The 27,460-nt window shown below is 45.6% G+C and overlaps 1 protein-coding gene across 1 annotated transcript in view; it reads left to right on the forward strand.

The window, feature by feature from the left end:
* Positions 1–27,460, forward strand: part of dcc (DCC netrin 1 receptor) — a 385,109-nt gene that overhangs the window by 265,430 nt on the left and 92,219 nt on the right. Inside the window, 2 exon segments of the mRNA XM_041969439.1 lie at positions 14,968–15,109; positions 26,622–26,732. Coding sequence (XP_041825373.1) covers positions 14,968–15,109; positions 26,622–26,732 — 253 coding nt within the window.

Here is a 27,460-nt window from a genome sequence, read left to right on the forward strand (position 1 = left end):
TGTCTTTACAAGATAGTGGGATTCCTACCCTATTTTCATAAGATAGTGAGAAAAGGGTGGTAAATGAGACTCCGATATGAAAACTTCTCACTGTGTGTGATTGGGTGCTGCTCCACACGCAGACTTCGTTCTGGATATCAGTGGTGTCTGAACGGAGTCCCTCCGCCGTCCCCTGACGATTAAGGCTGACCCAGGTGCTGAAGAATGCTCCAGGATGAGCAATCACGGGTTCTGGTCCTCCGGTCAGTCACTCAAGATATTCTGCCGACAACGCCAAATTGTAGTGGAATTTTATTTATTAAAGATCACACACTAAATGAGAATCAAACAAAGTATTTTTAATAAGAGCTGATCAGCAATGAGAGTCACATAGTCAAAGAAGTTTTGGCTGCGCGAGTCTGAACAGATGCATTTGGGTTTGGTTTATATAGACCAGCATGAGCTGATCACTATCAAGGTAAATCATTAGTACTCTGTTTCAAAGGAATGTTAGAAGATTGGAAGGGGAAGTAAATGAAGCTCACTCAATTCTTATCTGGGTAGAAGTCATCCTCCTTCATCAGTAAAACACAAGACAAGGTTTTGTAACAATACAAAGTGCATGTGTATAAAATTTTCCATTACAATCCTCACATTCACGTGAGTAACCGGCTCTGTTATGAACAATGTGAACAAGCCCTGTTACCGGAGGAGGGGGGCTGGAAAGAGTTACAAGAGGCTAGCATTAGGGTCATTCTGAGATCACACCATGGAAAATGACAGCAGGTATCACACATGGCATGTGAGGTCCCTAAACCAAAAAATCAAAACTTTCCATCGTCTTTATCGCTGCTGACCTGGTAAACTTCCATCTGATCAAACTGGTCCCTACACTGCCCCCTGCTGGTTACTCACCTATTGCAGCTTGTGTGCACAAACAATGTTTCAAGGCTGACATAATACACACACGTAGATAATTAAAAGCAAGTATATTAAAATAATAATAAAAATTCTGACTGTTTCTGGACTAAAATTCAACAAGGTGTTGGTAACATTCCTCAGAGATTTTGGGATATTGTTGATCCAAGGCAGGATGGATCCATGTTTTCATGATGTTTCCAGCAGATTCTGAGCCGAGCATCTGAATGTGGAGCTGAAATGGAGACTCATCAGACCAGCAACGTTTCTCCATCTTCTATTGTCCAGTGTTGGTGAGTGTGTGTGAATTGTAGCCTCAGTTTCCTGTTCTTAGCTGGCAGGAGGCACCGCACATCAAAGAAAAGACTTCCTACTTCCTGCTTCCTTATACAGGCGCTTGCTGCTGCTCTTTGCGTTTATTTTTATGCAGATTTTTTTCCCCCTTTTTTTATTTACAAACCCACCCACAGCAGTTTTTGATTACCTATAAATTGCTGGGACTAAAGCATTTTTATTAGAAACTGCAACATCTTTCATAGCTCTTTCATCTGCAGCGCTCCATGTGCACGGCCTACACACAGCTGAAGCCTGCATGTAGCACTCAGCTAAAGCTAAATAGCTTGGAAAGGTGCTAATGCTAGGCTAACGAGCAGCAAGGTGCCTTCCATCTCCACAGACAACTACCAAGACGTATTTAGGAAGATAACGGCGATGGAGGCGAAAGTTTGTTGCCTTGAAGTCAATGTTGAAGTAAATGGACAGTGTGGAAATAAAACAACCTTGTCATTGATTCAAAGCAGTGGAGATGAGCAAGCTAACAGACGGCTAAAAAAACAAAGATAACACTACCAAGAAAGAGGCAGCCTCTGTAAATTACAGTAAATCGGGTAACAACCCTCCCTGGAACTGGTACAAAGCCAGAAAGTAAACCCTGCCTTCTGGAAAAGGGAGGGCAACGTATCACAGGCTGGTGCAGCCAGCTGAAGTCTGAGACCGACTGGCCCCCACTCCCTACAAAACAAAGCACCTCTTCTACCATCTACATGGTAGGAAACAGGACTGGACACCCAGACTGGGAAGGCTGACATTAAACCTCCAAAGCACCTGAATGTGGAACTACAGAATAGATTTGCTCTGCTTTCATGACTCTGGATCTTCATTGGATGACCATCTATCCCAGGACTGCGAGGTGAGGACTGATAACTGGTCAGGAAGGAAAAGGCCGCGGGGAAAGCTGAAGGCTGGGCCTGAAACTCTGATTACGCTGTAAATGATGTTCAGTAGATGTGAGGAAAGAACAGCAAAGTCCTCTGCTTTCCTAAAGATGTGATCAGTGACCTGCAGGAGAGGATTCTGGAAGCCGTGGGTGATCACCCAGATGTGAGAAACATGGTTCTACATACAGGGTCACATGATGTGTCCCAGCACCAATCTGAGGTTGTGAACTTTACTGGACTGTTAGACCAGCGGGCTCTCTGAAAGCAGCAGTTTTCATCAGTGGACCTGATCCTCCATCAGAAGAGGAGAGATTCAGTAGATTCCTGCCACTGAATAACTGGCTTATATCCACAAACTGCTTTTATTAACAACTTTTACATGTTTTGGTAACGCAGCTTCTTTTTAAGGCAAAAGTATTAAATGTGAACAAGTCAGGAGTGAAACTGTTCACCTCCAACTTTTTACTTCCTCCATCATCTGTAATGGTGTCTCCCTGAGGACCCGGAATTTCAGCCACACACACAGTGATAGATTCCAAGAAAGTAATTTATACAGTCCAGGTAATGGAGGAGATGAGCAGGGTTTGGTCCAGTAGGAAGCGGTGGCGCCTTCCTCAGGTAAAGCAGGGAATAATATCCTGAAAGGACTCCAGAAACAGTCAGGATGATCCACAATCCAAACAAGCAGAGATTTAAGAAGCCAAGAGTCATAAACAGGGGTAGGAGGCAGACTACTTAGCTGGGGCAGGCGAATATCCGTGGTCGTTCCAAAACAGGTCAAAATCCAGGAGAGCACAAGGCAGGAGCAGTCCGACAGGGGATGAGGCAAGAGAAGTCCAAGGGCCGTAACTGGGTCAAACACAAGAATCAGGAAACAAGAGTAAACGCTGGACATCAACAAGGGAAAACAATGCTGACCATCTGGCAGGGAAGCAAGGACTGGAGTGAGCTTAAGTAGGGGGGGAGCAGGTGAACAGAGTGAGTAATCAGGGCTGCACCAGGTGGAGCAGATGAGCGTGATGAGGAGCTGCAGACCCAGCAGAGCAGCAACCATGACATCATCCCTCTGCACTCGGTCCCCAGACTGAGATCCAGGAGGAGTTCTCTCCCAGGATAGAGCAACCAGAACCCAGAGGAGCTGCATCTGCCTCCACCCAGCCTCCAGAACCCAACCAGAACCCAGAGGAGCTGCATCTGCCTCCACCCAGCCTCCAACCAGAACCCAGAGGAGCTGCATCTGCCCCCACCCAGCCTCCAGAACCCAACCAGAACCCAGAGGAGCTGCATCTGCCTCCACCCAGCCTCCAGAACCCAACCAGAACCCAGAGGAGCTGCATCTGCCCCCACCCAGCCTCCAGAACCCAGAGGAAGAGTCACGTCTGATCCAGATGGTCCATGTCCTGATGGTCCATGTCCAGATGGTCCAGGTCCAGATGGTTATCCAGCAGAAACAGAAACACAACACACAAACAACTTCTGGGGGGCGTGTCATGTAGTGTATGGAGGGCGGGGCTACTAATGTGGTTTTATTTAATGAATCATTCCAGTGTGAGCAGTTATCTCCTGGAAGGTTTCTTCTTATGAATACGTGGCTCTTAAGCTAAAGGTGTCTTCCAGAGTCATGGTTCTAAATATCTATAGGCCACCAGGACACTGTGTAGCATTTTCTGATGGTTTTAGCAACCTGCTGCTAAAATCACTCACTCAGCAGGACCTGGAAAAACTAGTCCAGCTTCCATCTTTAGTCGGCTTGATTATTGTAACAGTGTTTTCACAGGTTCTACCTAAAACATCAGTCAGACACCTGCAGCTGATCCAGAACTCTGCTGCTCCAGTCCTCACTAAGACCAAGAAAGTGGACCACATCAGTCCAGCTCCGAGGTCTTTACACTGGCTGCCGGTCCGTCAGAGGATGGACTTTAAAGTTCTGCTGCTGGTCTAGAAAGCTCTGAATGGTTAGGGCAAAAATACATCAGAGACCCCCTGACCCAGTATGAACCTACCAGAACCCTCAGGTCATCTGGATCCAGGTTCTTATCAGTTCCAGAGTCAGAACCAGACATGGAGAAGCTGCATTCAGCTTCTATGCTCCACATGTCTGGAACAAACTCCCAGAAAGCCTCAGATCAGCTGAAACACTCAGTTTATTTAGATCCAGGTTAAAGACCCACCTGTTCTCTGCTGCATGGACTAGTTTTTATTTAGAGACCAGATCTGGATCTGGTTCTTTTAAGCTGGAATCTTTAAACTGGATCATGTTTTAATGCGGTTTTATCCAGTTTTCTTTCTTTTTCCTTTTCTTTTGTTTGTAATGTTAAATGATGCTTTTTTGTTTTCTGTAAAGCTCTTTGAATCATTTTGTCGCTGCATCGTGCTGCAGATAAACTCGTCTTTTCTAAATGAAAGCTTCTCTCGGGTCCTCAGGTACAAAAACTGTAACCTACCTGGACTGTCAAGGTCCTGAAATATGCTGAACACTGAAGCATCCAGACTAGACTCATCGTTGCACATAGTTTTCATAGGTTTCAACTGGACTCAGGACTTCCATCCTGTAAGGCTCCTGCCTTAAACAGGAAGCTGGAGACAAACTAAAAGCACAACTCCCAAACCTGCTACCAGTTCATTAATGCTTGGTTCCTCCACAGAACAATACTCTGAGGCCTCAATAGAATAACCTGCACCCTTCCTATAAAAACCAATCATGTCATCTCTCAAACAGCAGAGTCACAGTGAAGAAGGGAAATTCTGCTAATTTGATTCATTTATATGCATGCAGTTCATTCTTCTGTTGAAGTGGATGTAGTATCAGACATTTCTTGGATAATTATTCATTAAATAAATCATATTTACAGCATAAATGTTGTTTTTATATTTATTAAGTATAAAGAAAGACACAGGACTGTGATGTTAAATGAGCTCTGCTGCTTATCATCCCTTGTGATTATGATCAGTGTTCTCTTCATCAGTGTTCTGCAGACCTCCTGAATTTTCCCTCTTGTCCTCTGAAGGAAAATGAAAAGTGAAGGAAGCTCTGTGTGTTTGGAGGCAGCGAATGAGGCCATGGCTTCACCTGCCCCACTGCTCTACATTGTCAGCTTTCTGAATACAAAACAGCTGCAGAAGGATTTCACTTCCTGACATGTTCTGCTCCTCTCGGGCTGAAAATACAGGAGAAAATAAACCTGGAATGTTTCAGTGGAACAACAGTCTGATTTCACATACCTTAAAAAACGTGAATGTTTGTGGTGCAGACCAGGTTGATCCGTGCAGCTGGTTCAGCTCATTCAGAACAAGGAGACTCATTACCACAAGTTCTCAAATTATAAAACTCCAGAAAGGTTGGGACACTGGTTAAAATATAAATAAAAACAGAATAAAACCATTTCCAGATCTGGTTAAGTCACATTTTATCCCCAGTAGAAGATAAACACACATCAGAGGATGAAACTGAGACGTTTCACCATGTGATGAAAATATGTTAATCAGAAAGTAGCAGTTGTAGCATGTCTGACAGCAGCGCTTCTTCACCATGATTATCCTGATGAAGTGAAATGACTGAGCTAATGGCCTAATAAAGGGAAATGTTGGTGCGATGAAGGCTGGGGAGGGACAGAAGGAGACCAGTGGGACATAAAGGGCTTGTGGTGCAGTTGACCTCCTTCATGCATGGTTTATCTTGTTTCTTTGTGGGAGGTGGTGGAACATTTCCATGAAGACCTCACATCCAACGGCGTCCGGTCGTTAGCTAACGAAGCATGAGGTCACGCAGATGCTAGTTTTCCTTTTTCACTTCATCAACACTCCCCTCTTCCTCCCTTCCCCTGCTCCTCTCCTCCTCCCTTTCTCCCTTCCTTTTCTCTCCTCCCCTCCTCTCCCCCCTCCTCCCATCCCCCACTCCTCCACTCCACTCCACTCCACTCCTCCTCCTTTCCTCTCCCCTCCTCCTCTCCTCCTCTCATGATGCGTTGTGCTGTAATCAATCAGGAGGGCAAGGAGCAGCAGGGGGAACAGGTGCAGCTAAATGTTAATGAATTCCTGTGTGGCGGCCATCGCAGTAACACTGGCTGAATATTTAAACTGCTCGTTGCCACGGTGACTTGCACCTCAGCTGATGGAGGGACACATAAGCCCGGTTGCTTGAATGTGTATGTGTTAACACCAACCCTGCATGTGACCTGAAGTGAAAGCAACGATCCGGCTGAGGCAGTCATGAGAAACCTGCTGCTGGAAAACAGAAGCTCCACCTGCAAAAAGAGACACGCCCACACACCTCTGCCAGGAACCATGACGATCCAGGCTTCTCATTGGCTCATGAAGGGATTAAAATAACGTCTCATCCTGAAGTCGAAGAAAAGCCTGATGCTAGCTTTAGAGATGAACGCCTGTGGTGTACAGCAGAGATGTTTAACTAAAGCAGCATCTCATGGAAAGCTCAGCTGCAGCAGATTGCAGAGTTCCTGGTTTAAACGTCTCACACTGGAGCAGAGAAGTGATTCCTTCTGCCCTCACGTGGTTTTAACCATAGTTAACCAAGAAGCAGCCAATAAACTGAAGACTGAAGCTTCTTTGTGAGCATCGGGGTGCACGTGGCGGTGGGATCGGGGGGGTTGACATCATTGTTGGTGGTGAAATGGGGGCCCTGCAGAAAAAGATATCAAATTACTGGCATTTGACGTGGTTCCGTAAAGCAAAACGCAGCTTGAACACAATGCTCCTTTAAAATGTAAAAATCATTTTAAAGACTATCGCACTTTAACATCTGTAGGTGTTTGGACCTGCATCTAGCGGGAATCTGGTCCTTTGTTTTTCCATCTTTCTACATTAACTCTAAGGACAGAATGTTCTCTTTCTCTCTGGTATATCCCACCCACTCTTATTAATGGTGGAAAACTAGTAGTCTTATCAAAACTACTTTGCTAGGATAGTGACAGTTTTCAAATTTACCTTCAGTGTTTTTTTTTTTATTTGAATAAAATCTGTCAGATTCTGTTTGCATCTGTTAGCTAAATAAACAGAATATGAGACGCTTTCTCCCCAGTCACTCATAAACTCACTTCCACACGTGAAGCCATGTTTTTTTTTTTTTTTTTTTTTAACATGTCCTACCCAGCATCATAGCACCAAAATGATAATCTGGTTGCTGTATCGTGCTGAACAAATTTGCTCTGCCAAGGGGAGGCCTATGGGTAAGGCTCCTCTTGATAATGTGATTAATTAATTAATTTATTTACTTTGAATCACGGAATCTATGTAATCTTGCTGGACCTGACCGGAGGGGACAGAAAAAGATGGAAAATAGCGAAAAGAGCAAAAGAAGAGAGGAGACAAAAAGATCACAGACTGAAGGCAACGACCCTTCAATCCACACCATCACCAGACAACAACAAACTGTTACACCTGTACATGAACACACCAGAAAATTTCCTACAACTTTAACAAAAACAGAAACACACACACAGAAAAAACTAGTCATTAAGAGTTTTTAAATAATAACCAAATCAAAAAGACATAACAGCGACCAGATACTTACTTATTATCGCCTAGTATTAAAACCCTCTGGACAACTCAGTGACTGTGTCAGCATGCAGAGCATGAGAAACAAGGAGTGATCAGTGATGAAGAGTGATGACTGAGATCATGCAAATGCGACCACGCCTCCATGGAGGCCAGAGGCAGACCAGGGCCAGAGGCCCGGGCCCCCAGCCACAGACCCGGACCACCAACCTAAGCCCCCGCCAGGGACCGGCTACCCAGGGCAGCCCAAGCGAAGGGCCCAGGGCCCCAGGAGCCCAGAGGCGGCCGCCCCACCCCCCAAAGGCAGAGGGCCCGCAACACGCCTAGGAGGACCAGGCCCCCCCAGACAGCCACCCGGCGCAGCCCAGCACACACCCCGATGTTCCAGCCGCACACCCCGGGAACCAGGGTGCTATCGGCCCCCTCCCCCCACTCCCCACCTACTTCAATCTGCACCCTATATAACCCCACACTCACACCCTCCCCCACGCCGCACCCACAATCACTCACCACCACACAGTCACGCCACACACAACCTACCCACCATGCCCTGTGGGGGACACCCCAGGTGGACCAGAGGACAGCGAGCCCCAAGCACCCCCCCTTGACCCAACACCCACAGAGCCAGCAGCCCACCAGTGTAGCCACCCTGGGACCTAGCCCCGGGGCAACCACCTCCCCCCGCCTGCCCCCGGCCACACACAGGGGGAACAGGGGTGTAAGAGGTCCCCAATACCCTCTCCCTCCCCACTCCTGACTGTTTAGGTAGTGTGTGTTGTGTGCAATTAAAATTGAGGGGCAGTGACCGCAATGAGCCAGGAGCCGGGTCATCTAAGTGGCCCCACCCGACATGCACTGCATGCCATGCCCCCCAGGTGTTGTTTGTGTGTTGTGTTTCCTATGTTTTGGTGTCTTGGTGCAATTAAAACTGAGAGGCGAGTCGCCACAGGGTGCATCCAAGGAGGCCACTGAATGGTCTCCTCCGTTCCACCCCGCATGGCTCCACGCCTCCCAACTCCCTACGTGTGTGTGTGTGTGTGTGTGTGTGTGAGAGACAGAGAGAGCAGGAAGTAAGAGGGGTCCGGGGATGTACGTCCAGAGGGAAGCAAACTTCCCTCTGGATGATGAGTCTCTAGTGGCATTAGGCACCCCCGCTCCCCAGGAGGCCCCCCAGGGCAAGACAGGCCAGGAGAGGCCGCCCCCCACGACCGGGCCACTCAGGGACCACAGCCAGTGAGCCGTCACCAACCCTAGAAAGTACCCACCCTCCCACACCCCTAATGGGGAATGAGAGGATGGGGACAGCGGCAGACCCACGGCCCACCACCAGTTCTTTGAGGAGGCAGACATTGTCTCACTACTGATGTGGTCAACTAAGAGATTCCTAAACTGCTGAATACACAGATTATTTTTGTTTTTCCAGTTCACAAGGATAGTTTTCTTTGCGATGCATAATGCTGTGCGTATCATGTGTGCAGAGTTAATTGCCATATTAATGTCACCCAAGTCACCTAGTAGACACAGTGGTGGGTTTGCAGGAATATTACATTTAAACCATGTTGACATGTCCACACATACCTGAAGCCAGAACCTGCGGACAGGTGTGCAGGACTACAAGGCATGGAGATAGTTGTCAGGTGTGTTTTCATTGCAGTGTGTGCAGATGTTTGATTGTGACAGACCCATCCTGAACATCCTTTGTCCTGTATAATGAGTTCTATGCAGAATTTTGAATTGTATTAGTTGTATATTTGAATTCTTAGTCATTTTAAAGGTGTTTAAACATATTTGTGACCATTTATCTTTATTAAAGTTACTGGATAAGTCACCCTCCCATTTTGAAGTTGGAAGACAGATTGAGTCTTCTAGTTTGGATAATAGTCTATATGTTTTTGATAATAGCTTTGGGGCATTGAGATTCATGAATTCTGCCACCCTAATAGGTAGCTGTAAGTTTAATTGATTAATGGTATATTTTTTACATATAGTAGATTTAAGCTGGTGATATTCTAAAAATGTTTTGCTACTGATTCCATATTGTGAAGTGAGAATATTAAATGACAAGAAGTTTCCATTTTCTATTATATGTTCTAACTGTTTTATTCCTTTATTTTTCCATTGAGTAAAATTGATAAGCTTTTTGTTTTGCAGGATGTCAGGGTTGTTCCAGAGGGGTGTAAACTTACATGGAAAAAGTGAAGATTTGGTTATTTTTAGAAAATCCCACCAAGCCACTAAGGAGGAACTGATATTGATGCTTTTAAAACACTTATGTGTTTTGATGGTTGAGTTGATGAATGGCAGGTCAGAGATAAACACATCCTCACACAATGCTTGCTCTACATCTAACCATGATTCATCCAGACTGCTAGGTTTAAGCCATTTGGAGATATACTGCAGCTTGTTAGTTAAGAAAACATGATTAAAGTTGGGTAGCTCCAATCCGCCTCTATCTTTAGTCTGTTGTAAAGTTTTTAGACTGATACATGATGGCTTATTTTTCCATAAAAATTTTGATATATGTGAGTCCAGTGACTTAAACCAGCTGGAGGATGGTTTAGTGGGTATCATTGAAAACAGGTAGTTTACTTTAGATAGAACCATCATTTTAACTGTGGCAACCCTCCCCATGAGTGATATGGGTAAGTGCCTCCACCATTAGGGATCATCCTCTATTGCTTTAAGAAGCTGGACATAATTTAGCTTTGTTAGTTCTGATAACCTGGGGGAAATGTTTATGCCTAGATATCTAATGTTTCCAGACTGTATTGTAGTATTGGGTATGTTTTGTAGGTCACAGTTGATGGGCATAATAATAGTGTTAGACCAGTTAATAGAGTAGTCAGATATTGATGAGAATGTGTTAATAAGTGTGATTGTCTGGGGGAGAGATGTCGGTGAGTTCTGGAGGAAAAGTAATACATCATCAGCATAAAGACTTATCTTATGTTCTATATTTTTGGCATGGATTCCTTTAATCTCTTTATTTTGTCTTATGGCAGCAGCTAGGGGTTCAATAAAAATAGCAAAGAGTGATGGAGAAAGCGGGCAGCCCTGTCTGGTGCCTCTCTGCAAACAGAAGCTTGGAGAGGTTTGATCATTGGTCTTCACACATGCATTTGGGTTGTTATATAATATTTTTATCCAATCTATAAAAGATGACCCAAACCCACATTTTGTTTAACGTTGCAAATAAAAATTTCCAGTTTACTCGGTCAAATGCTTTTTCTGCGTCTAAAGAAATGACTGTGGATTCCAGGTTATGTAGAGTAGAATAATCTATGATGTTAATTAATCTACGCATGTTAGTAGAGGAATGTCTACCTTTAATAAAGCCTGTTTGGTCAGGATGTATTATTAGAGGGGTTATTTTTTCTGTCCTTCTGGCCAAAGCTTTGCTAATTATTTTGAGATCTACATTTATTAATGAAATTGGACGGTAACTGGATGGAAGTGTCGGGTCTTTACCTGGTTTTAATAGTAGAGTAATATTGACTAGGTTCATATTTGAAGGTATTTTTTGTTTTTCCTTTATTTCTAATATCATATTGTAGAAAGTGGGTGCCAGCATTGTCCAGAATTCTTTGTAGAATTCTGCTGGGTAACCATCTGGACCTGGAGCTTTTTTGTTGGGCATATGCTGGAGAGCTTCTTGGAGTTCGGCGACTGAAAGGGGGGAATCCAAGACCATTTTATTTTCATGTTTTAATTGTGGAAGATTGATGTTACTAAGAAATTTATCAATATTGTCATCTGTTGTAGTTAGTTGTGATGTATATAATGTTTTATAGAATTCTTTGAAAGTGTTATTTATCTTGTCAGGGTCGTGGCTGATGTTTCCTTCTGGATCTCTGACAGAGGAGATGGTTGTTTTCTCCTTGTTTGTTTTTAACCGATTAGCCAGGAACCTTCCAGATTTGTTGCCATGCTCAAAATTCTCCAAGCGAAGTCTTTGCACCAAGAATTGCGTCTTTTTATCTATTATTTCATTAAGTTCAAGTTTAGCTTTCCTTATAGCATTTAGTGTGTGTTCTTCTGGGGAGACATGGTAAGCTCCTCTAAGGATTTAATTCTGAGTTCTAACTCTGAAATTCTCAAAGTTTCCTTCTTTTTCTTATGAGAAGAAAAGGAAATTATTTTCCCTCTCATTACTGCTTTTCCTGCTTCCCAAAGAACACACGCTGAAGTTTCTGGCAAGTCGTTATTTTCTAGATATAAGGACCATTCTCTTTTAAAGTAGCTGATAAACTCAGGATCTTTAAGTAATGACGTATTAAATCTCCAGTTTCTAGTTGCTGGTTTATTGCTCTTACTTCTCAGAGTGACTGATACTGGTGTGTGATCATTAATGCTAGTAGGATGGATTCTGATTTCTGACATGTCATTCATCAGCAAGTAGCTAGTTAAGAAATAATCTAATCTAGAATAGGAATGGTGAACTGAAGAGAAGAAGGTGTATTCTCTTAGTGTGGGATTGTGAGAGCGGCAAGCATCACAGAGACCAAAATCCTTCATGTACTGTTTTACAGTTTCTGAGGATTTCCAGACTCGATGAGGTCCTGTGGTACTTTGTTTGTCCAGTATAATGTTAAAATCACCTCCTATAACTAGTGTGTTATCTGAGTGACCATAGAGGCGAAGAGGGAGTGAAAGAAGGAGGATCATCTACATTTGGACCATAAATATTTGCAATACATAACTTAACATTCTTAATAGATAATGTCACTATTATAAATCTGCCTTCTGGATCTATGATTGTATTATCTATGTCAAAATTTAACCTTCTATTAATAAGAGTTGCTACTCCTCTCTGCCTAGAATTATAACAAGCTGAATACACATGTGGAAACTGGGTTGTTGAGAGAAGATCTATTGTTGAGTTTGATAAATGAGTCTCTTGGAGTAATATTATATCTGCTTTCATTTCTTGCAAACGATTAAAAACTTTTAACCTCTTTTCCCTTGTGCCAGCTCCACGCACATTCCAAGTGATAAATGTGAGTTCGTTCATGAACCAACCACAGAGATGAGGCTATATGCATATTACTGAAGCGTGTGTGCGTGCATCCCACTGCTTCTCCGCGTGCATGTGTATCTGCCAGCTGGTTGTGACAGGGATGTATGTGTGTTGTGCTGTTCTGTGTGTGTTCCTGTGAATCATGAAAAGTGCTGATGTGTATATAATATAATGACAAGTGTTACCGTTAACCGTTAAAGGGTCGGAGAGAAGAAGTGTAAAGAGTGAAAAGAGCGACAGTGCCAAAGGAAAAAAGTAATTTAAAAACGCATCTGTGCTGAGAGCAGTGTAGTGGAGACGGGCAGTGGATTTACTGTTAACTAAATTATCTTTTATGGCAGTTTTATGGATATAACATGATCTAGTGAGAAAACAGGAAAATTAAAGCACACACCAAGTCAGTAGAGCCTCGGAGTGATGTCCGGGTCGCGGTACAGCTGTCCATTAATAAATAATTTATCCACCGCGATGACAGCGCGAGCACCTTCAGTGATAGATTTTCTCCTGATGGGAAACAGGACTCTCTGTCGGTCCAGAATCTCTCTCGGATATTGGTCGTTTACTCCAAAGTTGGTTCCCTTCAGTTCGTGGCCCTGGTTCTTCACCTGCTCCTTCTGTTTGAAGCTGACGAACTTCACTACAATAGGTCTTGGTCTGCTGGACCCGGGTTTCCTCCCGCCGAGCCGATGGACTCTGTGAAAGGAGATGTTTTTCACCATTTCCTCCAGGAGCTTCAGGTGGGTTTTGATGAAGTTTTTCACCGTGGTCTCGGGGTCCTCCTCCGTCTGCTCTGGAATCCCTGCAAATACCAGGTTCTCTCTCATGCTCCGCGCCTGCAGATCGATCACCGTTTCCTTCATCTTCTTATTTTCCTCCTATAGACGGCTCAAGCCCTCGGTGAGGGATTTTACCGACTCTCTGAGACCAGCATTTTCTACAGCCAGAGTTTCCACCTTCTTCTAGCTGAATTCTAGTGATTCACGTAGTGCCTGGAACTCCTTGTGGAGAATTTCTACCAGGCTCAAACACGCATCAAAACTACTGAGTTTCTTATCTATAGAGATCAGAACATCCGTTGAGTCGTTCCCCGGTGGTGAAATAGCTCCAGGTGAATCCTCATTTCGCTGTCTCTTGGACTTGGATGAGGTGGAGGGGGTGGATGTGTTGTTTGGTTTCCCCATGACGATTCTGTCGTAACAACGATCTATAAAATCTGTCAGGTTGGCCAAATCCTCCCCGCTGTGGTCCAGAGTGTACCTTTTAAAGACACTATTTTCCTACTTTAAAGAGTATTTAGATTAGGCTGGCACAAAATACAATTGAATGAAAGTATAAATGTTTGGGCGCGCCTAGTTTGAATCTGCCGTCTCCCCGGAACTATGTCACCTACAGCATACGTGAAGCCATGTTTAATTAAAGTTTTTGGAACACGATTGAAAGTGTAATTGTATAAATCACATGACCTGGAACTGTGACAGGAACGCCAGCAGCGCTGTCCCTGGGTGGACTAATATATTAAAGACACAGTGTAATTAAGGAACATCAACGCAAAATCAGTGAAGTCAAGAATGAAGTCATCAGTTACACGGGCTCTGTCAGGATATTGGAGAAAAGCTACTTGACCAGCATGAGAAGTTATGATCAAGATTTTATCATGTGACTAATTATAATTTATTAATCTTCATTAATTAATGTTCAGCCCACTGAGAACTTTGGGTTGTACCGAGTGGGTTTGCAGGATTGCTGCTGGCAGCCACCTCATAGAGCCCAACCATCCGGAGCCCACCCCATATAGAGCCCAACCATCCGGAGCCCACCCCTCATAGAGCCCAACCATCCAGAGGCCACCCCACTGGAGCCCACCACTCCCGAGCCCACAACTCCCGAGCCCACCCCTCCAGAGGCCACCCCTCCTGAGGCCACCCCTAATGGAACCGTGTCCTCCATGGTCTCTGGTGCTCTGGGAGTACCGGACTGCCTTGAACAAGCTGTCCGCTCCCTGTAAGCCCAGTGCCAGAGCTTGGTCCACATTAGTTGGATTAGTTTCCAGACTCCTCCACGGCTGCCCTGCAACAGATTCTGTTCATGTTTATGGACAGAAAACAATGACATGATGATGCAACTGCCATATTTACATGGAGCCAGCCAGCATACTGGAGAGGAGCCATCATCATTAATCTCTGTTTCCCCTTCTTTTCACTCTAGTCAGTGTTTCTGTTTTCTTTTTTAAAAGGTTTTAGGTTTTAAGGTTGTTTGGTTGTGGTGCGCCTCTGTTGCCTGACGTTTTGTCTCAAACAATGACAGTGACTCTTTATCCAACAGAGCATCAAAGTGTCCTGGCAGCCGCCCCCACGCAGCGCCCAGAATGGCGTCATCACTGCTTACAAGATCAAATACAGGAAGACTGGTCGCCGTGGAGACCAGGAGGCCATTGAACCCAACAACTTCTGGTACCTGTTCTCAGGTGAGACTCCATGCTTTACTGATTCTTGTTCAGTCTGACTGAAATGAAGATTTTCTGTTGACTCTGAGAAATCAGTTCAGTTCTTCCTCTAACATTTTTTTCCTCCAAATGAATTTTAGAAATCCCACTCTCGGTTATCATTGCCAGTCAGCATGTTTGGGAACAGAAGTAATATCTGGAAGCATCTGCCTTCATGCAGCCAGGCTGAGTCTGTGAGAGCAGTTCAGGAACAAAAGTTTCTTTCAGTCTTTCACGTGATGTGAAGCTTAGAGGTTACTGACATGAATGTTCAGATCTAGACAAAGAAAGATTAAAAACACCCCGAGAATAAAGCTTGAGTGTGGTCCCCCATCAGTGTGTGTTCCCCCATCAGTGTGTGTTACCCCATCAGTGTGTGTTCCCCTATCAGTGTGTGTTCCCCCATCAGTGTGTGTTCCCCCATCAGTGTGTGTTACCCCATCAGTGTGTGTTCCCCTATCAGTGTGTGTTCCACTATCAGTGTGTGTTCCCCCATCAGTGTGTGTTCCCCTATCAGTGTGTGTTTCACTATCAGTGTGTTCCCCTATCAGTGTGTGTTCCCCTATCAGTGTGTGTTCCCCCATCAGTGTGTGTTCCCCTATCAGTGTGTGTTCCCCTATCAGTGTGTGTTCCACTATCAGTGTGTGTTCCCCTATCAGTGTGTGTCCCCCTATCAGTGTGTGTTCCCCCATCAGTGTGTGTTCCACTATCAGTGTGTGTTCCCCCATCAGTGTGTGCTCCACTATCAGTGTGTGTTCCCCCATCAGTGTGTGTTCCCCCATCAGTGTGTGTTCCCCTATCAGTGTGTGTTCCACTATCAGTGTGTGTTCCACTATCAGTGTGTGTTCCACTATCAGTGTGTGTTCCCCTATCACTGTGTGTTCCCCCATCAGTGTGTGTTCCACTATCAGTGTGTGTTCCACTATCAGTGTGTGTTCCCCTATCACTGTGTGTTCCCCCATCAGTGTGTGTTCCACTATCAGTGTGTGTTCCCCTATCACTGTGTGTTCCCCCATCAGTGTGTGTTCAACTATCAGTGTGTGTTCCACTATCAGTGTGTGCTCCACTATCAGTGTGTGTTCCCCTATCAGTGTGTGTTCCCCCATTAGTGTGTGTTCCCCCATCAGTGTGTGTTCCACTATCAGTGTGTGTTCCACTATCAGTGTGTGTTCCCCCATCACTGTGTGTTCCCCCATCAGTGTGTGTTCCCCTATCACTGTGTGTTCCACTATCAGTGTGTGTTCCACTATCAGTGTGTGTTCCCCCATCAGTGTGTGTTCCCCTATCAGTGTGTGTTCCCCTATCACTGTGTGTTCCCCCATCAGTGTGTGTTCAACTATCATTGTGTGTTCCACTATCAGTGTGTGTTCCCCCATCAGTGTGTGTTCCCCTATCAGTGTGTGTTCCGGTCTCAGTGTGTGTTCCACTATCAGTGTGTGTTCCCCTATCAGTGTGTGTTCCACTAACAGTGTGTGTCCCCCTATCAGTGTGTGTTCCCCCATCAGTGTGTGTTCCACTATCAGTGTGTGTTCCCCCATCAGTGTGTGCTCCACTATCAGTGTGTGTTCCCCTATCAGTGTGTGTTCCCCCATTAGTGTGTGTTCCCCCATCAGTGTGTGTTCCCCTATCAGTGTGTGTTCCCCCATCAGTGTGTGTTCCACTATCAGTGTGTGTTCCCCTATCAGTGTGTGTTCCACTATCAGTTTGTGTTCCACTATCAGTTTGTGTTCCACTATCAGTGTGTGTTCCCCTATCAGTGTGTGTGTTCCACTATCAGTGTGTTCCACTATCAGTGTGTGTTCCACTATCAGTATGTCCCACTATCAGTGTGTGTGTTCCCTTATCAGTGTGTGTGTTCCCCTATCAGTGTGTGTGTTCCACTATCAGTGTGTGTTCCCCTATCAGTGTGTGTTCCACTATCACTGTGTGTTCCCCCATCATTGTGTGTTCGACTATCAGTGTGTGTTCCCCCATCAGTGTGTGTTCCCCTATCACTGTGTGTTCCCCCATCAGTGTGTGTTCCCCAATGAGTGTGTGTCCCCCCATCAGTGTGTGTTCAACTATCAGTGTGTGTTCCCCTATCAATGTGTGTTCCCCCATTAGTGTGTGTTCCCCCAGCAGTGTGTGTTCCCCCATCAGTGTGTGTCCCCCCATCAGTGTGTGTTCAACTATCAGTGTGTGTTCCCCCATCAGTGTGTGTTCCCCTATCAGTGTGTGTTCCACTATCAGTGTGTGTTCCCCCATCAGTGTGTGTTCCACTATCACTGTGTGTTCCCCGATCAGTGTGTGTTCCCCTATCAGTGTGTGTTCCACTATCAGTGTGTGTTCCCCTATCACTGTGTGTTCCCCCATCAGTGTGTGTTCCCCTATCAGTGTGTGTTCCACTATCACTGTGTGTTCCCCCATCAGTGTGTGTTCCCCTATCAGTGTGTGTTCCCCCATCAGTGTGTGTTCCCCTATCACTGTGTGTGTTCCACTATCAGTGTGTTCCCCTATCAGTGTGTGTTCCACTATCAGTATGTTCCACTATCTGTGTGTGTGTTCCCCTATCAGTGTGTGTGTTCCCCCATCAGTGTGTGTGTTCCCGTATCAGTGTGTGTGTTCCTCTATCAGTGTGTGTGTTCCACTATCAGTGTGTGTTCCCCTATCAGTGTGTGTTCCCCCATCAGTGTGTGTTCCCCTATCAGTGTGTGTGATCCCCCATCAGTGTGTGTGTTCCCCTATCAGTGTGTGTGTTCCCCTATCAGTGTGTGTGTTCCACTATCAGTGTGTGTTCCCCTATCAGTGTGTGTTCCCCCATCAGTGTGTGTTCCCCTATCAGTGTGTGTTCCCCTATCACTGTGTGTTCCCCCATCAGTGTGTGTTCCCCCATCAGTGTGTGTTCCACTATCAGTGTGTGTTCCCCTATCAGTGTGTGTTCCCCCATCAGTGTGTGTTCCCCTATCAGTGTGTGTTCCACTATCAGTGTGTGTTCCCCTATCAGTGTGTGTTCCCCCATCAGTGTGTGTTCCACTATCAGTGTGTGTTCCCCTATCACTGTGTGTTCCCCCATCAGTGTGTGTTCCCCTATCACTGTGTGTTCCACTATCAGTGTGTGTTCCACTATCAGTGTGTGTTCCCCTATCACTGTGTGTTCCCCCATCAGTGTGTGTTCCCCTATCAGTGTGTGTTCCACTATCAGTGTGTGTTCCCCCATCAGTGTGTGTTCTCCTATCACTATGTGTGTTCCAATATCAGTGTGTTCCACTATCAGTGTGTGTTCCCCTATCAGTGTGTGTTCCCCCATCAGTGTGTGTTCCACTATCAGTGTGTGTTCCCCATTTCAGTGTGTGTTCCACTATCAGTGTGTGTTCCCCTATCAGTGTGTGTTCCCCCATCAGTGTGTGTTCCACTATCAGTGTGTGTTCCCCTATCAGTGTGTGTTCCACTATCAGTGTGTGTTCCCCCATCAGTGTGTGTTCCACTATCACTGTGTGTTCCCCAATCAGTGTGTGTTCCACTATCAGTGTGTGTGTTCCACTATCAGTGTGTGTGTTCCCCCATCAGTGTGTGTTCCCCTATCAGTGTGTGTGTTCCTCTATCAGTGTGTGTGTTCCACTATCAGTGTGTGTTCCCTATCAGTGTGTGTTCCCCCATCAGTGTGTGTTCCCCTATCAGTGTGTATTCCACTATCAGTGTGTGTTCCCCCATCAGTGTGTGTTCCCCTATCAGTGTGTGTTCCCCTATCAGTGTGTGTGCCACTATCAGTGTGTGTTCCCCTATCAGTGTGTGTTCCACTGTCAGTTTGTGTTCCACTATCAGTGTGTGTTCCCCTATCATTGTGTGTGTTCCACTATCAGTGTGTTCCCCTATCAGTGTGTGTTCCCCTATCAGTGTGTGTGTTCCCCCATCAGTGTGTGTTCCCCTATCAGTGTGTGTTCCCCTATCAGTGTGTGTTTTCCACTATCAGTGTGTGTTCCCCTATCAGTGTGTGTTCCCCTATCAGTGTGTGTTCCACTATCAGTATGTGTTCCCCCATCAGTGTGTGTTCCCCTATCAGTGTGTGTTCCACTATCAGTGTGTGTTTCCCCATCAGTGTGTGTTCGACTAGCACTGTGTGTTCCCCCATCAGTGTGTGTTCCACTATCAGTGTGTGTTCCCCCATCAGTTTTTGTTCCCCCATCAGTGTGTGTTCCCCTATCACTGTGTGTTCCCCCATCAGTGTGTGTTTCCCCATGAGTGTGTGTCCCCCCATCAGTGTGTGTTCAACTATCAGTGTGTGTTCCCCTATCAGTTTGTGTTCCCCCATTAGTGTGTGTTCCCCCATCAGTGTGTGTCCCCCCATCAGTGTGTGTTCAACTATCAGTGTGTGTTCCCCCATCAGTGTGTGTTCCCCATTAGTGTGTGTTCCCCCATCAGTGTGTGTTCCACTATCAGTGTGTGTTCCCCCATCAGTGTGTGTTCCCCCATCAGTGTGTGTTCCACTATCAGTGTGTGTTCCCCCATCAGTGTGTGTCCCCCCATCAGTGTGTGTTCCCCTATCAGTGTGTGTTCCCCCATCAGTGTGTGTTCCCCCATCAGTGTGTGTCCCCCCATCAGTGTGTGTTCAAATATCAGTGTTTGTTCCCCTATCACTGTGTGTTCCCCCATCAGTGTGTGTTCCCCTATCACTGTGTGTTCGACTATCAATGTGTGTTTCCCTATCACTGTGTGTTCCCCCATCAGTGTGTGTCCCCCCATCACTGTGTGTTCCCCCATCAGTGTGTGTTCCCCTATCAGTGTGTGTTCCACTATCAGTGTGTGTTCCCCTATCAGTGTGTGTTCCCCCATCAGTGTGTGTCCCCTTATCAGTGTGTGTTCCCCCATTAGTGTGTGTTCCCCCATCAGTGTGTGTTCCCCTATCAGTGTGTGTTCCACTATCAGTGTGTGTTCCCCCATCAGTGTGTGTTCCCCCATCAGTGTGTGTTCCCCCATCAGTGTGTGTTCCCCTATCAGTGTGTGTTCGATTATCAATGTGTGTTCCCCTATCACTGTGTGTTCCCCCATCAGTGTGTGTTCCCCTATCACTGTGTGTTCAACTATCAGTGTGTGTTCCCCCATCAGTGTGTGTTCCCCTATCACTGTGTGTTCGACTATCAATGTGTGTTCCCCTTTCACTGTGTGTTCCCCCATCAGTGTGTGTTCCCCCATCATTGTGTGTTCCCCTATCACTGTGTGTTCAACTATCAGTGTGTGTTCCCCCATCAGTGTGTGTCCCCGCATCAGTGTGTGTTCCCCTATCAGTGTGTGTTCCCCTATCAGTGTGTGTTCGACTATCAGTGTGTGTTCCCCCATCAGTGTGTGTTCCCCTATCAGTGTGTGTTCCCCATTAGTGTGTGTTCCCCCATCAGTGTGCGTTCCCCCATCACTGTGTGTTCCCCTATCAGTGTGTGTTCCACTATCAGTATGTGTTCCCCCATCAGTGTGTGTCCCCCCATCAGTGTGTGTTCCCCTATCAGTGTGTGTTCCCCCATCAGTGTGTGTTCCCCCATCAGTGTGTGTCCCCCCATCAGTGTGTGTTCCCCTATCACTGTGTGTTCCCCCATCAGTGTGTGTTCCCCTATCACTGTGTGTTCAACTATCAGTGTGTGTTCCCCCATCAGTGTGTGTCCCCCCATCAGTGTGTGTTCCCCTATCAGTGTGTGTTCCGCTATCAGTGTGTGTTCGACTATCAGTGTGTGTTCCCCCATCAGTGTGTGTTCGACTATCAGTGTGTGTTCCCCCATCAGTGTGTGTTCCCCTATCAGTCTTTGTTCCCCTATCAGTGTGTGTTGGACTATCAGTGTGTGTTCCCCCATCAGTGTGTGTCCCCCCATCAGTGTGTGTTCAACTATCAGTGTGTGTTCCCCTATCAGTGTGTGTTCGACTATCAGTGTGTGTTCCCCCATCAGTGTGTGTTCCCCCATCAGTGTGTGTCCCCCCATCAGTGTGTGTTCCCCTATCAGTGTGTGTTCCCCCATCAGTGTGTGTTCCCCCATCAGTGTGTGTGTCCCCATCAGTGTGTGTTCCCCTATCAGTGTGTGTTCAACTATCAGTGTGTGTTCCCCTATCAGTGTGTGTTCAACTATCAGTGTGTGTTCCCCTATCAGTGTGTGTTCAACTATCAGTGTGTGTCCCCCTATCAGTGTGTGTTCCACTATCAGTGTGTGTCCCCCTATCAGTGTGTGTTCCCCCATCAGTGTGTGTTCCCCTATCAGTGTGTGTTCCACTATCAGTGTGTGTTCCACTATCAGTGTGTGTTCCCCTATCACTGTGTGTTCGACTATCAGTGTGTGTTCCACTATCAGTGTGTGTTCCACTATCAGTGTGTGTGTTCCACTATCAGTGTGTTCCCCTATTAGTGTGTGTTCCACTATCAGTATGTTCCACTATCAGTGTGTGTGTTCCCCTATCAGTGTGTGTGTTCCACTATTAGTGTGTGTGTTCCCCTAACATTGTGTGTGTTCCCCTATGAGTGTGTGTGTTCCACTATCAGTGTGTTCCCCTATCAGTGTTTGTTGTACTATCAGTATGTTCCACTATCAGTGTGTGTTCCCCCATCAGTGTGTGTCCCCCCATCAGTGTGTGTTCCCCTATCAGTGTGTGTTCCCCCATCAGTGTGTGTTCCCCCATCAGTGTGTGTCCCCCCATCAGTGTGTGTTCAAATATCAGTGTTTGTTCCCCTATCACTGTGTGTTCCCCCATCAGTGTGTGTTCCCCTATCACTGTGTGTTCGACTATCAATGTGTGTTTCCCTATCACTGTGTGTTCCCCCATCAGTGTGTGTCCCCCATCACTGTGTGTTCCCCCATCAGTGTGTGTTCCCCTATCAGTGTGTGTTCCACTATCAGTGTGTGTTCCCCTATCAGTGTGTGTTCCCCCATCAGTGTGTGTCCCCTTATCAGTGTGTGTTCCCCCATTAGTGTGTGTTCCCCCATCAGTGTGTGTTCCCCTATCAGTGTGTGTTCCACTATCAGTGTGTGTTCCCCCATCAGTGTGTGTTCCCCCATCAGTGTGTGTTCCCCCATCAGTGTGTGTTCCCCTATCAGTGTGTGTTCGATTATCAATGTGTGTTCCCCTATCACTGTGTGTTCCCCCATCAGTGTGTGTTCCCCTATCACTGTGTGTTCAACTATCAGTGTGTGTTCCCCCATCAGTGTGTGTTCCCCTATCACTGTGTGTTCGACTATCAATGTGTGTTCCCCTTTCACTGTGTGTTCCCCCATCAGTGTGTGTTCCCCCATCATTGTGTGTTCCCCTATCACTGTGTGTTCAACTATCAGTGTGTGTTCCCCCATCAGTGTGTGTCCCCGCATCAGTGTGTGTTCCCCTATCAGTGTGTGTTCCCCTATCAGTGTGTGTTCGACTATCAGTGTGTGTTCCCCCATCAGTGTGTGTTCCCCTATCAGTGTGTGTTCCCCATTAGTGTGTGTTCCCCCATCAGTGTGCGTTCCCCCATCACTGTGTGTTCCCCTATCAGTGTGTGTTCCACTATCAGTATGTGTTCCCCCATCAGTGTGTGTCCCCCCATCAGTGTGTGTTCCCCTATCAGTGTGTGTTCCCCCATCAGTGTGTGTTCCCCCATCAGTGTGTGTCCCCCCATCAGTGTGTGTTCCCCTATCACTGTGTGTTCCCCCATCAGTGTGTGTTCCCCTATCACTGTGTGTTCAACTATCAGTGTGTGTTCCCCCATCAGTGTGTGTCCCCCCATCAGTGTGTGTTCCCCTATCAGTGTGTGTTCCGCTATCAGTGTGTGTTCGACTATCAGTGTGTGTTCCCCCATCAGTGTGTGTTCGACTATCAGTGTGTGTTCCCCCATCAGTGTGTGTTCCCCTATCAGTCTTTGTTCCCCTATCAGTGTGTGTTGGACTATCAGTGTGTGTTCCCCATCAGTGTGTGTTCCCCCATCAGTGTGTGTTCCACTATCAGTGTGTGTTCCCCTATCAGTGTGTGTTCGACTATCAGTGTGTGTTCCCCCATCAGTGTGTGTTCCCCCATCAGTGTGTGTCCCCCCATCAGTGTGTGTTCCCCTATCAGTGTGTGTTCCCCCATCAGTGTGTGTTCCCCCATCAGTGTGTGTGTCCCCATCAGTGTGTGTTCCCCTATCAGTGTGTGTTCAACTATCAGTGTGTGTTCCCCTATCAGTGTGTGTTCAACTATCAGTGTGTGTTCCCCTATCAGTGTGTGTTCAACTATCAGTGTGTGTCCCCCTATCAGTGTGTGTTCCACTATCAGTGTGTGTCCCCCTATCAGTGTGTGTTCCCCCATCAGTGTGTGTTCCCCTATCAGTGTGTGTTCCACTATCAGTGTGTGTTCCACTATCAGTGTGTGTTCCCCTATCACTTTGTGTTCGACTATCAGTGTGTGTTCCACTATCAGTGTGTGTTCCACTATCAGTGTGTGTGTTCCACTATCAGTGTGTTCCCCTATTAGTGTGTGTTCCACTATCAGTATGTTCCACTATCAGTGTGTGTGTTCCCCTATCAGTGTGTGTGTTCCACTATTAGTGTGTGTGTTCCCCTAACATTGTGTGTGTTCCCCTATGAGTGTGTGTGTTCCACTATCAGTGTGTTCCCCTATCAGTGTTTGTTGTACTATCAGTATGTTCCGCTATCAGTGTGTGTGTTCCCCTATCAGTGTGTGTGTTCCCCTAACATTGTGTGTGTTCCCCTATGAGCGTGTGTGTTCCACTATCAGTGTGTTCCCCTATCAGTGTTTGTTCTACTATCAGTATGTTCCGCTATCAGTGTGTGTGTTCCCCTATCAGTGTGTGTGTTCCCCTAACATTGTGTGTGTTCCCCTTTGAGTGTGTGTGTTCCACTATCAGTGTGTTCCCCTATCAGTGTTTGTTCTACTATCAGTATGTTCCACTATCAGTGTGTGTGTTCCCCTATCAGTGTGTGTGTTCCCCTATCAGTGTGAGTGTGTGTCTGGAAATGTCTGGGTGTTCGGGTGACGACAAAGTGGAATTGTGTGTGTTTTTCTATTTCATGTATCCCTCTTCCTGCATAAAATCTGCATTTGAATAAATATCAGCATGTGTGTGTGTGTGTACCTGCATTTAAACTGCCACCAGCTATTTTTTTTTGAGGTTTGCAGGATTTGAATGGAACTGATCTCCCTTGTTCATTATTTTCCTTCAGCATTTATCTTCCTCCGTGTGGCTGCACCGCCGTTCCCTCCCCATGTTGCTGTTTGCATGTGCAAGTGTGGAATCTTTTGTTAGTAGAAACCTCCCCGTTATAGAAATGATCTATCTATCTATCTATGTATCTATCTATCTATCTATCTATCTATCTATCTATCTATCTATCTATCTATCTATCTATCTATCTATCTATCTATCTTTCTATGTATCTATCTATCTATCTATCTATCTATCTATCTATCTATCTATCTATCTATCTATCTATCTATCTATCTATCTATCTATCTATCTGTCTGTCTGTCTGTCTGTCTGTCTGTCTGTCTGTCTGTCTGTTTGTGTATCCATCCATCCATCCATCCATCCATCCATCCATCCATCCATCCATCCATCCATCCATCTATTCTGTCTCCATAGAAACCTCTAAATAATTATAGAAACATAGAAGATGAATAGAAAATCCAGATGACCCAGCTTTCCACCGGTACTTAAAGCAAAATAAGTAGCAGTGACACCTAGTGTTTCAAATCAGAACTGCAGGTGAAAATCATATGCGACTAGGTATTCTTGATGTACGAGAAAGATTCTTTATAGGGAAGCTTCCTTTTTTCCCTCGCAAACAAATGAGAACATTTTAAATAATTTTTTCAGAAAAAAATCCTAATTATTCAGCTTTTAAATGCTGCATGTAGACTCCCTAATGTGGATGCATGAGATGCATCTAAAAACCCACATTTTCAATACATAAAAACTAAAACTGATAACATCTGTGAGGTTAGGGGTGAAAATACACATTTTAGTTGTAGTTTGTAATGTGTTAGGACAGAGACAGCTCAGAAGCCAGTGAGCCATCACACTAGTCCAGATTCCTGAGTTTTAATGTCGGAAACTTACCTAGTGCCTCGTTAATGCCATGTTGTTTTGTTATTAGATGTAGCTCGAATGAAGACTGTTAGAACAGTTGTCTCTAAACCATCTCATGATACGATTGTAAATTATTAGCTGGGATCAACAGCATCCCCATGTTTCTTTTCCATCTTCTGTTTGGGCCATTTGTACCTAGCCCGATGTATACAGTTAAACTGGGTGGTGACAGCAGGCTTTTAACCCTTTGGTGCTGGAGTTAAAGTTTTTAATGTATACAGTAAATGAGAAAAAATGACGAATACGAACGAGAGTTTATGATAGCTGTGGGGTCCTCGTGGGGATCCTCCATGCCGGGGGGCTTTGCCTGCTTGGTCTGGGGGCTGCTGTCGTGGTGATTGCACCTGTCGGGGTGGCTGGGGCCCTGCACTGCGGCCTTTTGGCTGTGGTGTGGGCCCCGGTCTGTTCTGATGGGGGTGGTTGTTTGACATGGGTGGACTGGCCCCTGGTGTGGATGGATCCCCATGACATTGATATTGTTTCCTCACAGTAGCATCAGGCCAGATGTTTATCACTTTTAGCATTTTTAGTGACATTCAGTTCGAGACAGAAATAAGAGAATCATGTTTGTATAGAATGGGGAGGGAAGGCTACTTGGTGTGTGTGTGTGTGTGTGTGTGTGTGTGTGTGTGTGTGTGTGTGTGTGTGTGTGTGTATGTGTGCAGCTGTGTGAAATATTTTGATAAGTGTTTCTATTGTTTCCTATATGTATTCCTACTTTGTTTTGTTTTATATGCATAAATGTTTTTAATCATGTAAAGCACTCTGTGTTGCCTGTGGCATGAAAAGTGCTTTGTACATAAAGTTTGATTTGATTTGATTTGTGAAATTACTCATAATATGTGGCATCACAATACAAAGTCCAGAAACTCCAAAATATAGGAATTCTGCCTCCCCAACCTCAGCTAACGCCTCAGAGTTGTCATTTCTGTTATTATGGACGGATGTACCGTGGTTTCTAACAGAAACATCGCTTTCACTGCCGCTAGACGACCATCATCATCGTCAGGAGATGCTGAGAGCTGAGCAAGTTCTTCATCGACATGTTGCTGCTCGCTCTGTGATCCACTCTGCATCACCGACTGTGAGCTTCTTCATCAGCTCCATATGGTGTCTTTCTAACACTAATTCCTCATTAAAAGAGACCCTCCCCTCATTTCATCAACTAATTGTATTACATGGAAGATTCAGGTGTCTGCCATCTAGTGGTGGAAAGTGGTAACAAGTTTAAGCTCTCTTTCTGCCTTGGTGCTTGTCACAGTTTTGCAACTTTGGTGCTTAGAGGGTAAAATAAGCTTCCCTTTCTCAGCGGGATATTGCTGATGTTCTGTCTGACAGGCAAACATCTAACTGTAATGTTTTCCAGATTCTTTATGTGTAATTGTGAAGGGCTGAATGTCCGGTGATGACATGCCCTTCTCTGTCCAGGCCTGGAGAAAGGCAGCCAGTACAGCTTCCAGGTAGCAGCGATGACTGTAAATGGAACCGGTCCTGCCAGTGAGTGGACCACTGCAGAGACACCGGAGAACGATCTGGATGGTAAGTCTGTTCCTTTGTGACTGCTGTAATCTGTACAAGTTACTTGCTCCGCTATCCCAACACACATGAATATTTAAACAGAGAAGAGCTGAAGCTGGTAGATGGAGGGAAGGTTTCGTCTCAAGGGAGGGGAGAGGGAAGGAGAAGAGGGCAGAGAGCAGATGGAGGGATGTTAACAGTAAAAACAGGAGGGGGAGGTGGAGTAAAGAGAAGAGAGAAACTACATTTGACAGCATGTTGTCCTAGCATGAGGATACGCTACTACTTATATGTGTGGGCACCAATAAAACAAAAAAAAAGGCAAAAAAAAAACAAGACCAATGAAAGTACGGAGCTTAGTGGACATCATTTATATTTTGTAACTCTGACCTTATATTCTTTAAAATCTAAAGATAATCATGTATGTTTGAAGTCCTAACTGTAAGCACTGCTGGGTAAGAGCAAAGTAGAAAAGTATTTAATGAGGAAACCTGCGGAAAACCTGTGAAGAATACGAATCATCGATCCCTTGCCTGAAGACTGGAGACTCTAAGCATGTATTAAGTCATGATGAGAAGAAAAAAAAATCTCCAGTCATCTTTTCCTCGATCTTCTTAGAAAACATCATGGGCTTAAAGAGAAATGATTAAAGGAATTTAGTAGGACTTAGGAAACAAAAATCCAACCACACATACAAGGCCCAGAATATAGTTTAAAAGCTCGTGTCAGGTAGACAACTGGCTCTGTCC

This window comes from Melanotaenia boesemani, chromosome 19 (genome assembly GCF_017639745.1).
Source record: "Melanotaenia boesemani isolate fMelBoe1 chromosome 19, fMelBoe1.pri, whole genome shotgun sequence".
NCBI classification, from domain to species: domain Eukaryota; kingdom Metazoa; phylum Chordata; class Actinopteri; order Atheriniformes; family Melanotaeniidae; genus Melanotaenia; species Melanotaenia boesemani.